The sequence below is a fragment of the Perca flavescens genome, chromosome 17 (assembly GCF_004354835.1).
Source record: "Perca flavescens isolate YP-PL-M2 chromosome 17, PFLA_1.0, whole genome shotgun sequence".
In the NCBI taxonomy this organism is placed as follows: Eukaryota; Metazoa; Chordata; class Actinopteri; order Perciformes; family Percidae; genus Perca; species Perca flavescens.
This window is the reverse complement of record NC_041347.1, coordinates 18,040,712-18,053,488: the sequence shown is the minus strand read 5'-3', so window position 1 is coordinate 18,053,488 and position 12,777 is coordinate 18,040,712. Positions and strand designations below refer to the sequence as shown.

General features: G+C 40.3%; 1 protein-coding gene across 5 annotated transcripts; it reads right to left on the bottom strand.

The window, feature by feature from the left end:
• Positions 1 to 76: 76 nt before the first annotated feature.
• Positions 77 to 11,803, bottom strand: washc2c (WASH complex subunit 2C). 5 transcript variants are annotated; one of them, XM_028602765.1, is made up of 32 exons: positions 11,605 to 11,803; positions 9,941 to 10,066; positions 9,546 to 9,710; positions 9,305 to 9,373; positions 8,993 to 9,166; positions 8,775 to 8,868; positions 8,626 to 8,687; positions 8,445 to 8,501; positions 8,239 to 8,349; positions 7,883 to 7,967; positions 7,646 to 7,705; positions 7,398 to 7,522; positions 7,207 to 7,297; positions 7,033 to 7,086; positions 6,744 to 6,944; positions 6,497 to 6,645; positions 6,241 to 6,351; positions 5,669 to 5,761; positions 5,482 to 5,583; positions 5,262 to 5,375; positions 4,989 to 5,164; positions 4,705 to 4,840; positions 3,942 to 4,373; positions 3,693 to 3,821; positions 3,449 to 3,550; positions 3,181 to 3,255; positions 2,917 to 2,976; positions 2,212 to 2,439; positions 1,936 to 2,093; positions 1,389 to 1,833; positions 1,111 to 1,281; positions 77 to 976 (listed from the first exon to the last, which is right to left on the bottom strand). In XM_028602765.1, exons 2-31 carry the CDS (start codon positions 10,064 to 10,066, stop codon positions 1,201 to 1,203), a joined length of 4,065 nt encoding a protein of 1,354 aa, XP_028458566.1. In that variant the 5' UTR covers positions 11,605 to 11,803; the 3' UTR covers positions 77 to 976; positions 1,111 to 1,200. The 5 variants fall into 5 exon arrangements, with proteins under 5 accessions (XP_028458566.1, XP_028458563.1, XP_028458562.1 ...); XM_028602762.1 differs by having other exon boundaries at positions 1,389 to 2,093; positions 7,398 to 7,519; XM_028602761.1 differs by having other exon boundaries at positions 1,389 to 2,093; positions 11,605 to 11,802.
• Positions 11,804 to 12,777: the final 974 nt, after the last annotated feature.

Below are 12,777 nucleotides of genomic sequence, written 5' to 3'. Positions count from 1 at the left end.
AACTTCTATCAGCCAGGTGGGTTTCTCTTTAAATGCAAATAAGGGAGCAGCTTCAATTCTTCCTTTTTTACTTTAATAATACCTAAGCAAAAACACTAACCCTAGCTCAATCATACAAAAATGAAACAGAAATGGTGGTAATAATCACAGATCTAAAGTTCCCTTAATTCGGAATAGTCTTCCTGCTCATATCAGACACTGATCGATATCTAAGTCTAGACAGACCAAACGCACATGAAAACAAGTGACTTGGAAATAATCACACTCATTTCAGATAGCATAAAATATGTTTCTTTTTAGTTTTTAAAAATTAATTTTTCATTTTTCATCACAGCCAAAGTTAAGAAATTGATGAATTTCTTATTAATAAAAACATTGTCAAAATGCCTAAGACAGTAAGTAAACACAATGATTTCTCATAACCATGATATGGCACAAACCCAAAAGAAATGGAATCTCAACATGGTCAAGCCAAAGGATAAACATCTTCAAAATAAACAAAACAATTTACTGTTAATTTCTGCAGGCTTTGAGCCTAAGCATATGATATGCTTATAAAGTGCTATTATGTATAATAAAGATTAACAGTATATAATACATGTTACATAATATGATCTGATGCCGAGATGATTTTGGAAGTGCGGTCAGAGGATGACTGGACTAGTTTTCATCTGAGTCTTTATCTGGCAAAAATAAGCCCAAGTATTTATATGAATTCATATGAATAAATACTCTACCAACAGTGTATCTGATGTCTAATCTTTCAGCGATCCAAATAACAAAAGAATGAATCCACAATTGTACAAATCTGGCTTCTCAGAAACAACAGTTCACTTTCCACTAAGAGCATTAAGTGGATCATCAAATATGTCGCTTGAATCCGCTGCTGTACTGGTCTCCTGAGACAGTGGTGTTTTCTTTGATTTATGGGCAGCCTTCGTCACTGGTTTAACTGTGCTTGGTGAGAAGATGTCATCTTTACAGAACAGAGAGAAGGACAAAATATTTGGTTAAATATGCCAATTAAAAAAAAGGTAGAGCATAGGACAGACAGTATAAAAAAAAAAAAAAAAAGAAAAGAATGCCTGCATGCATTTTATTGTTTCTTACCCATGTCATCATCAAATATTGACTTGGTCTCTCCCTTCGTCTTGGACCTCTGTTTTGGTTTTAAAGTGTCCGTCAGGTCAGCAAAAATGTCTATGTTGTCATCAAACAAGCTGGCATCAAGGGTCTTCTCTTTTGCTTCTTGTGAACTTTAGGCACAGTGGCTACTTCATCCTGAGAACATAGAAATTCAGCCAATAAGGAAAGAAATGAAACATGTTCTTAATGATGTCAAATAAAACCTTGACAGTATTACCATCAATGTAAAATAAAAAAGGTACCTCAAAGATGCCCTGCTTTGAAAAACTACTGCTGTTCTTGATTTCTTTACTACTTGGTGATATGGGAGTGGAGCTGTTGCTCACTCCAAAGATGTCATCGTCATCCTCATCTTCTTCCAAAAAGGACGAGGCCATGGCTTTCTTAGTAGTTGACCTTGGTTTGACCTTTTGGAAAAGGTCATCAGTGTTGGCATCAAAAATGGATGGGAGGGTGCTTTTGTCTTTGTCTTTCTTCAATCCCACCCCACTACTAGCCTGAGGTTGTGTAGTCTTGGTAGTCTGTCTGGTGGAGGATGTGTTAGGGACTGATGTGGCTCCAAACAGACCGTCAGAGCCAAAAAGGTCATCCTCATGAGAAGACGGCAGCACCTTGGTATTGCTGCTGTCTTTACTGGATTCTTTCTTTCCAGCGTTTGTGGATACTGGCAGTGTCAGCACAGAGGGTCTGGGGGAGATTTCAGAGAGAGAGGATTGAGGTAAGGAGGCGGGCAAGGCTGCGGGTGCAGCTGAGTTAGGTAGTGTCGGACTGGCACGTGTCTGGCTGGACCTGTCTGGTGGCGGTAAGGCTAAACCAGAAAGACTGGGGTTTGGCCCGGGAACATCTCCACCCACAGTCTCTTCTTTATCCTTTAAAGATCTTTGGGCTGCTTGCTGCCTCGCTGCTCTGGACTGGGGTCTTCGTTGTACAGAACCTTTGGCACGACTCTGCATAACAGAAGATTTGCACTCACAATATCACGTCAGAAATCCAAGGGATGGAAAAGCAACTAAAAGACTTGTAGATAACCTATATTATTCTCCAAGCCAGGGATCAAAAACTCACCTTGTGTGCGCTCTGCAGTGTTGTAGCCTGGACTGGGGCGTCGAAGCTCACTCCTCTCTCACAGTCCGTCTGGGCTTCTACAGGAGTTGTGGCGGGGCTGGGGCTCAGGCTGGAGCTGGACACCCCAGAGGAGGAACTAAAAACCATGCCAGGGAGTACACTTACAGCTCCTTGCGTACTGGGGACAGCACCAGGGAGCAACGCAGCGGGGTTGATCATCAGATTGGCCTGAATATGATAAGATCAGAGGCACCAATACAATTTATCAAGGCTAAAAAGACACCATGGACCCTGAACAAAGACTATTTAAACTGAGTTTTTCCCAGTTAACTACACATTTATAACTACCAACTACTCTCTGACGTTTGTCAGAGTAGTTCCACTCAGCAGATCATTCAGAGAAAAAACAAAAAACAGGACTGTGAATGGAAATGAGGCAAGAGCAAAATGCAATAACACTGAAAGAAAGAGCGAGCAAATTCTTCCAGTTTAGCAAAATGAAATAAAACAGATAATTATCTTCATTTTGGTAGTCATGCTGCTGTATCGTAGCCAAGCTTTTAAGTCGGAATATGAGAAAGCCCAGACAGAAGACACCTTAAAAGAAAAAAGGTGTAAGAGGGAATAGAAAAGTCTTTCCTCAGGAGGAATCAGAGTGAAATGACAGGAATGAAGACTTTTGATTAAATAAAACAGAAATATTACTTGAAGTTTCCCAATCCTTGATGAGGAATCTTTAGGTTTTACAGGGCTTGGTGCAGGTTTCTGTGTGGTCAGATTACAGCAGATTCAGAATTGTATCCAAAGAAGGCATTTCTTGTGTTTATCTAGAAACAGCACTGTGTTTAACAGCTAATTACAGCAAACCCTAAATCAAAACTGCATGGACACACAGGTATGTGTGTTCATGGCTCAAAGAAACAAAACAGCCCATGATATTATTGGAGTACGTGTTTTCTGTAGACTCACCTGAATCTCTGATAAAGATTCTGGACTTGCTAGTGGTGCACTGTCATTAGGTGTCCTGGGCTTCTCTGCTACTTTCTGAAAATGAAATTGAAAGAGGAAAAATAAGAGAGGGATGAAAGTTCTCCCGCTGATATAACATGTGTGGTTCAAATCTATGACTAACGCAGCTGTCAGTGGCAGTTCAAGCACAACAAAGACAAGTCATATCTGAGGAGAGTTAGATGTTCCAGCATAATTGTAATCACTAGAAAACAATCAAAATTGCTACCGGAGGAGGAGCTTTTGGCTTGATAGAGCTGAAGAGGTCATCCTCATCTGCATCTGCAAACAGACTTTGTGCTGCCGGCTTCACTGAGCTGAGCTTGGAACTCTGAAAAGTAAACAGTGATGTATCCTTACCATCTAGTGAAATAATCTGCATTTAGACACAGCATGCAGTTGAGGAAAACATGCTGCTTGCAGAGAGAAGAGAAACAGATCTTCAAACAGATGAGCACATCTACTATACTGACCGCAGCTTTCTCGGAGGTGGCAAACAGGTCAACATCTGGGTCATTGTCCTTCTGCTGCTTCTGACTGAACAGCAGCTCCTCATCCTGGAACACACCTGTGCTCTTTGCTTGTGGCCGCTCCTCTTTTGGCTGTAAAAATGTTTTTACAGACAAACATTTTAATACCTCGACTGCAGGAGAAACAGCATAGGAATGCAATTCAAATCATTTTGTCACACTATTCTTAGGTTTACTGTAAATGACACACACCTTTAGTGTGTTACTCGCTGTGGGTTTACTGGGTGTGAATATCGGCTCATTCCAATCAGAATCATCTTCCTCCTCGTCATCAAATAGACTAACAGCGTTTGTTTTGACTTTCTCTTCCTTCTTCTCCTCCTTCTTGATACTCGGTGGTGGGCTGTCCTCAGAGAGGAAGCTGTCGTCATTGTCATCTTCATCCAACGGGCTCTTTGTCTGCTTGCTGGCAAGAACATTGATGCCTCCAAAAAGATCGACTGCTCCGGCAGGCTTCTTTTTACCTGTGCTGATCTGTGTTGGGGTCGCCGACGGGAGCAGCTCAGGGCTCTTTGCTGCTGGCTTCTCCTGCTCTGAAGGCTCGTCCTTTGCTGCTGTCCTAGAAACTACAACCTCCTCTGATTTCTCTAACAGGGAAGATGACTGAGAGGCCACAGCAGGTTTCTGAAGATTACAGGTATTACAAAAAATCCAAGCTCTGTGTTAGATGATTCAAATCACATGGTGTAATGAATACGCTATAACAGAATCAAATTGAATACATTATAACATAAATATCACTGTTGTGGGCAAACTCATAGTGCCAACCTGATTTTCTAATTTGGTGTTTTCGGTTTAATTGAAGGATGTAAACTAGTCCTGTAGGGGCTTAGGGAAATTCTTTCACCCCTTGAGCTTATTAAATCTTTTTAAAGCCCACTGGAGGTTATCTTCAAAACAAGAGATTGTTTTCTTGAGAAATGTAAAAATACAAAAGATTATTTAGTGTACTCACTTTAACAGCTGGGGCTGCAGTGTTTATGTTGGTAGCAGGTTTGATGCCAAAGAGGGATCCTTTATCTTCATCATTATCATCATTATCATCACCCTCATCTTCAAACAAGAGAGCAACTCTCTGAGACTTCTTTTGACTATATGAAGAGCGACAGAATAAAAAGGATAGGTAAGAATTCCTGGCAATACAACATTTTAAAAAAGGTATCGTGAAAGTGATTTTAATGCATTTGTAACAGTGAGCAGACATGCATTTGCACTGTTCCTCCTTACAAGTGTACATACCTTGACTGTGTTGTTGGAGCAAACAGGTCATCCACATCGTCATCATTGTCAAAGAGGCTGCTTTTGTGAGACAGTTTGGCACTGGGGAGACTGGAGGGGGCACTGGCACTGGGCTTCATCCCTCCTGTCTTGACCTCTGATCTCCCCGCACTACTTTTAGAACCCAACCACTGGTCCTGGCATTCAAATATTCAGGAGAATAATCTATCATGTGGTATGCTCCATTAAATATTGGTATGCAGCAGTAAAATATGACTTTTTCTATTCTCATACCTCATCATCACTGAAGAGGGAGCTGGACACGGCCTTGGACAGACTGGGTTGCGGTGTAGAGGCTTTTGCTTGATTAGGTTTCGCTTTAGATTTAGCTGCAGATGCAAACAGATCCTGCAAGGTGAAGAACCAGATTATTGTAATTTACTCCCATCAAAAACAAACAAACCTAATTCAGTTGTGTTCAGAAGTGTGTGAAATATTAGTTTATTACTCTCACCTCTTCTTCCTCATCATCAAATAATGACAAAGGGGCCTTGCTGGTTTTGCCCTGGCTCGTAGGTTCAGGCTTAGATTGGCTCTTAGGGATGGCTGGAGAACCCTATGGAAGGTAAAAACATATATAATGTAATTACAATGTATTATTACTATTATCACTTTTTTCCAGCGAAGTTTCAGAGCCTTACCTGGGTGTCTTCATCATCCGAGAAGAGGCCTCTGGTCTGGGGTTTCTGAGTCGGCTTGACGGCAGCCTTCGCAGCATCCGGAGCCGGCCCATTCTGCAATGCACAACACAAAGATGAAAATGTAATGTAGTTAACTTTCTAAATTCCTTTTTGAAAGTATGAAGTTTTAGTCTTGAAAGAAAATACCGGTAAAGGGCAAAGAGAACTGAACTGTATCAACAGGAGTAAAGGCCAGCAGTGCACTCTCAACTAAATCAAATTTGGCCTTTTATCAGACTGCACTTAAATACTCTGAGTAAACATCAATATAATGACTGCAACAAAGTCTGTTCATTTAATGGCATCCATGCCTGATAACTGAGCTTGTGAGTCAATGTAGGAGCAGGCACGACCTCAAAACAAAAAGTGAACAGTATGAACAAATGAAAATACACTGAGGCCTTCAACCAGTTTATGGTGTATTAGGAGGCAGTGCAAAACCTTTTTGGTCAAAAAACTGCCAATTTGCATGTGAAAACACAGCAAATTAGATTCTGTCAGGAGTATATTGATACACAATGATCTATTCAGACCTCCTCAGATTTCTCAGACTCCTCGCTGGTAGACGGCTGACGTTTTTTCAGGCCCTCACTGAGCAAGCTTTGAGTCCCGGGTCCAAACATGGAGATGGCCCCTGCCGGCATCTAAACATAACAATGAATCATCAGCATAGCAACTCTTCTCCAGGCCACAACACACTATGTAGATATACCAAACAGAATATGCCATACAACTTGAAAAAAAATGGTGTGTTCAACTGCACTGAGAAACTTGAATGTTGATCTTTACCTTTTTCTCAGGTTGTTTAACCTGCTCTTCCAATACCTCCTTCTTGCTCTGGGCTGGAGTTGGCGCACTGAACTTCTCACTGAAAATATCCCCATCCTCATAGTCTTCGTCGAAAAGGTCAATAGCTTTCTTGGGTTTCTCCTGTCCAGCTGAAAAAAAAGGAAAAACAACCAACACACGGTTTGAGGGTGAGGATCCTACCTGAACCTGGACTGTAGAACTAAAGTGCTTATTCTCACACACTTACCAGAGTCAGACTTTTTCAGGCTTTTACCACTGAAAAAGTCATCATCCTCATCCTCATCATCAAACAGTCCACCTACTCCTCCACCAAGACTAGCTCCCGTAGGAACTTGTTTGGAGGCAGCATTGGTCTTAGGAGCTGCAGTCCCATTCTCCTTGCTCTCCACTGAACCAGAGTCATTCCCTGAAGTGAAGAGGCTGTTATCTGTGGAGAGAAAGTGATTTGGTTTGGTGGAGGATGATAAAGCAGACAAGGACATGATATTAGCTGTCATACAAGTAAATGCTACTACCTGGGAATATTGAAATGGCACCTGCTGGAATCTTCTTTCCAGGTCTGTCAGATTCTTGAATGGAAAAGAAAAGTTATGTGGCATCTGCTAGTCTAGTTTGTTCTGTATGTTTGTACCCATCTTATCCATATGTCTTTGTACATATTTGTCTAGAAAGTCTGTGTTAGGTCTCACCTGCAGTTTGAGCCGGGCTATTTATGCTTTCCTTCAGCACCCTTTTCTCTTCGGACACAGGAGGTTTTGGTGCATCAGAGAAAAGATCACCCTGAATGGCATAACATAATACAGCACAAATCAAATCCTGGCTGAAGATCAGAGTATATGGGAATGAATAAGCTCTAAAAAAATCATTTAGTTTAGTATACCTCGTCATCATCGTCAAACAGGCCTCTCCCTCCACTGAAGAGGCCTCCTTTCCCTCCAAATGGGGAGAAGTCATCATCATCCATCTTCGGTGGCTTAAACATATCATCTCGGTCCTCTTCAGCTGCTGTTACAATGTACATAAACAATACTGAGGAGCAAGCTGGGAACAATGGGCCTGCTGTTGAAATAACTAATGCAAAATTAAACAAAAGGTTTGAATTGCACTGCTGATGAATGAAAGTCCTACCCTGTGGCTTAGAAGGCTTTGGTTCTTTCCTGCTTTTACTTTTCTTTTTAGATGTCAATGCTTCCAAGACATGACATGATGGAAACACAAAAGCCATGAGCATGCACATGCAACAATAAAAATAATACTTAAATCCCAAATGTAAACTTTGATGCTGTGTTTTCCTTAACTTAAACATGAAGAGTGGGAGTAACAAAAGTGAGATGATAAACTATCAGTTCGTCGATTATGACTTACATGCACGATCTCCTTCCGGTTTGTTAAGTGGTTCACCTTTGATTCGCGCTGCCAGCTCATCAGCAAAAGACGATGGGCCTGTGTTCTGAATGTGACATAAAAACAAACAGATTAACAATGTCCCTGAGATACATCATATCTGAATGATTTCAGACAGAAATTACAAATAACCCATTCACAAAAGAGTCACACTCCCTCAGTGTGTGTGGTAATCCAAGCCTCTCTGTTTTTGTTTTGATAGCCGGTCCGGTAGTGCACGTGGCCATGAAAACACATATATATTGCACGTATTGGGGAACTGTCGTGCAGAGGCAATGTACAGTCGCTTTACTCTAGCAAAGTTGTAACAGGTATACCTTTGTGTCATCGTCATCATCATCCCGGTCTGATTCTCTGAATATGTCAGAATCGTCATCCTCCTCCTCTTCATCATCCTCCTCCTCCTCATAACTTAACATGGAGGACTTCTAGGTGAGTGTGGGAAGAGAATCCAAAGTTAAAAAGTTGTTTTAGTTTAAATATAATCTTTGAGGTGTTTTGGCAGGCAGGCAGCCAAGCTTACCTTTCTAATATTATTGTGACCTTCATCTTCCTCTTGATTGAAGTCCTCATCTGAATGCTGTTGAATAAATAAATAAATAAATAAATAAATACACACAATGAGGTTTTCATTTTCCTGTGCAAGATTAAAAACTTTGAAAAATACTGTGAAAGAAAAAAAAAAAAAAAAAAAAAGGTCTTACAATTGCTTCTTTGCCATCTTCGCTGTCAATTACACTGTCTCTGTCACTGTCAACTGACATTTCTAAAACAAAAAAATGATACAAATACATGAGGGAAAATTTACAGTATAATGTAGTAGCGCCTGAAGAAGCTGCCATAAGTATATTACCATCACTTGAAAGGTCACCAAGTCCAACGTCCTCATGTTCCATGAAGGCGTGGGAACCAATCAGATATGGAAGTGGCCTGTCCACATAAAGATCCTAAAAGACAAAGACAAAAACAAACACACAGGATAAAGTACATGTATGTAAAGATGCGGTATCATATGCATATCTGCAGTAATTGCAGTAATCATTCATTACTGCATCATGATTAAGAGCACACCTTGGGCTCCAGGATGGCCTCCACTCGGTCTGTGACCTCCTCATCCTCTGAATCAGAGTTTCCAGCTTTGATGTCCAGATGCTCGAATGCTGACTCCAGCACTTTCAGACCATGGTTTACAGCTTCCTGCATCTTAGGAATCATCTCGGCCTCTTTCTGCTCTCGCGTCTTCTCCTTTAGGAAAAACAAAAAAAAAGACATTGGCCATATTATCCTTGAAATAATAATACTGAAAAGCGTTATGCTATGGTTGGTCAGTGTTGTACTCCATGCCATCAAAAGTTAGGAGCAGGAAGGATAAATTATTTATACCTGCTCAGGCCGCTTCTCCAAAGTATCAGCCTTGGGAATAGTGTCTTCTACCTCTTCATCATACACTCTCTGTAACAGGACACACCAGATAGAGATTACATCATAATAAACTATCAACTATCATCGTAAACTAAAACATTTTAGTTCCAAAAGTACACAAACAAGTAGACTGAATTGCCACAGTTATAGTACAACAAGCAAAACTGTAGTAGAACAAAAAATGTGTAATTATATACATTACATTTTCTATAAACTGTGTATTGGAAAGCATGAGAAAGTCGTTAAAAACAGAGTGCAAGCAGCTATCTGTGGCCTTGGTGTCACGGATCAGACTGTCCAACTGCTTTTCAATATCATGTGTCTTCGACAGCATTCTCTGGGAGAAGTCTTGGAGGAACAGGAAGAGCTGTGAAGAAAGAAAAAGACCTATAAAGACCAGCAACAGCTGCAGAGTTCCTTCATCCCACCAAAGTAGAACACCTTTCACATTGCCCTCCACTAACCTGTAATGAAAATCTTTTTGTAAAATAAATGAATGCGCACTACTCAGATTCCTGCAGCATGTTTCAGACTATTTGACAACAGATTATGATGAATTACTTGGCCTATTACAGAGCTGGGGACAAAGACCCTTACCCCTGAGTCGGCTGCCAAGGACCAGTTGGCACTGCTCTGCCGCATCTCTTCAAGAGTCCAGGGTCTCTCCCAAATCTGTTCACTCGTGCTTGGGCCATTTGCTATTCCCTCCGGCAACCCGCTCATCTGCAATCAGATCTCTTGTTATTGGAATTTATAAATCATTAAGGGAAAACCCAACTTAAAAGATTTTTTTCTTCTTGTGTAATAATTTAGCTCACATATCTGTTTCAATTTGTATATTTGAACCAGTCTCTGCTGGATGTAAACAGCTGAGAGACTATTTGAATGTGGAAGCTTGTTGGAGGAAATAACATTTAGGTAACTTTAAAAGGCAACAACAAGATGTCTTTCTTTGCAACAATATTGCCAAAGCCCAAACCATAAAGTGTAGTGATGACATCTACAAACATGGAGCATTTGGAACAACTCTCAGGACACTGCAGTTGTGGCTCGGCGATACAGAGAAAATCAAATATCACAATATTTTTTACCAAATACCTCGATATTGATACCGCAATGATATTGTAGTGTTGACTATTGGTGCTTTCACAAAATATTTACACAACGAGATTTTTGATAAATAATCATCAGTAATGTGGATATAATGACTAAGTGGGTAAAGGCAAATAATAGAACAGTTACAACAGTCTGGTAAGTTCAGAAAATGACATCACTTTACTATAATGCAGCCTTTAAAACCAGGAAAAGACAACACTTATGCCATATTACAATATCCAAAATCTAAGACGATATTTAGTCTCATATCACAATATCGATATAATATTGATATATTGCCCAGCTCTAGTCGCAGTACAGGTGGTGATATCACTAGGACCAAACTACTGCATCAGTTAAAAAAAGAAACCTACTTTGGAAGCATTCTAAAACTTGGTCATCTCGGCTCATATTGCTGCCAATCTGTATTTAGCCCTAACATAACAAGTACAATAGTTGGCATACAAAGTAAGGTCTGTGGCATTACTCCACAAAGAGGACAAATAAATCATAAAAGATTCCTTCCACCAACTGAACAACCAGTATGAAGTGCTGCCCTCTGGTCAAAGGTTTAAAACCTCCCCTCTGTAAAATAAACCAGGCACAAAAATCATTCATCCCAATGTTTTTTTTGTCGTTACTGTGTGTATGACAGAGCCCATTCTATTGGAAGACATTTCCCACATAGTCAGATTCATTGCGAATAGACCAAGTCTAAAAACTGAGACAATAAATTCACAGCTGATATGATTTCCTTCTCATGGGGGGACTGTCTGTGTGTGCAGATATTGACTTTACTTTAAAGGGTCAATGAAATACCACACGATAAATTACATATTAACTTGTAACGTTATCTTCCATTTAACTATTGTAGTTTTACTGCTACACTGGCGTTACCGATACAACAAACTAGCTTTGGCTTTGGCAATGCAATAAAATTACAAAATTGCGGAAGACAACATGTTGCGTCCACATAAAGTTATTTCCTCCTACTAGCGAAAGATCATAGATATGGCGAAAGACTCGCTAGCTAGAGAAAGCGGGACTGTTTGGCTAGTAGCTAGCTAGCTTAACTTAGCTAGCTAGCCAACACCAACGTTAGCTACAGCTGTTCCAAGCAACACAGAGTAATATATCAACCCGAATTTGAGCACTCTCGTGCTTACCTTGAATACCTCTGGTCAATCGCTGTCCACGATGGTCAACTGTGGTCACAAACGACGTAAAAAATAAGATCGATTATGCTAAATTTGGCCTTTCTCTCATTGGTCTTCTGACAGGTCAGCCATGTTCTGTCTGCAGACAGTCACCTGACTACTGTCGCCTAGCAACGCAACGAAAGTGGGGCGGAGTCGGAGTGAGTGGAACCGACCAACAACCACCAACAACCGACTCGAGGCAAAATCGGGCAAAATCCAATAGGCTAAACTGTTGTGCCGATTTGAATCCTGGCGATTTCCATACGCCTCGCGGGAGAGTGCACAAAACTACTAGACATTGTAATGATTTCTACGCTAAAGTAACGTTACGTTTCAAACGATTTTTTTAGGGGTTAATGGTAATAAATTAACGTCAGACCTAGTAGCGTTTCCCTGATACGATTGGTCTGAACTTACAAGGTTTCCTTGATTAATCATTCAATATTTCTGAGGGCAAACTCTTTGGAGTTCTTTTTTGCTGTTTATAAGCATATCCGACAGTTATATTAAACTGTTATTCGTAAAGAGGGTTTTAAATGCGAGAAAACATATGTCAAATCCACTGTTACATAGAAGTCACACTGTCCAGCCAAAACTGCAACATATATTATGTGGTATTGTTTGATCCTGACGTGTCTGAAGAAAAGGAACTGGCTACGTAAATGCAATACTGAATTCCATTTTTAATGCATCAGTTGTTATACAGGCGCCGTCAGGAGGGATAATAATGCCAATGGTCACTGCAGTGTGTTCGACAACTGTTCAAAAGTTATGTTAACTTTGGAAGAACATAACCTCTCAGTTATTGAGAATGCTGTTAACTTGTAATGAAAATATGTTTGTAAAATAAATTAATGCAAACAACTCTTGACTGCTTGGAAATTATATATACACAGATATCCAGCAGGGGACTCTCTCTCCCCAGTAATAAGACAGTCTGGATGTGTGGTGGTCCTAGTAGCTCAGTGACAGTGTTAGGTTTTGTATACCAAAGGTTCAAGGCTTGTCACAACCTTTATTTGGGTAATATTTTAAAGATTTATTTAATGTCTTTTTCACCCAGTCAACACTATTCGGTTAATAGTGTTGGTTTATAAAGGCAACAAAGACTTTTGTAAACAAAGTTTATTTTGCTATTTG

Excerpts from the sequence above, each read along its gene's own strand:
- washc2c (XM_028602761.1), bottom strand. The coding sequence starts at position 10,066 with ATGAGCGGGTTGCCGGAGGGAATAGCAAATGGCCCAAGCACGAGTGAA. Across the intron at positions 7,706-7,882 it reads ACCGGAAGGAGATCGTGCAT|CATTGACATCTAAAAAGAAA; the intron begins GTAAGTCATAAT and ends ATGTCTTGGAAG. Across the intron at positions 6,945-7,032 it reads TGCCATTTCAATATTCCCAG|ATAACAGCCTCTTCACTTCA; the intron begins GTAGTAGCATTT and ends TTCTCTCCACAG.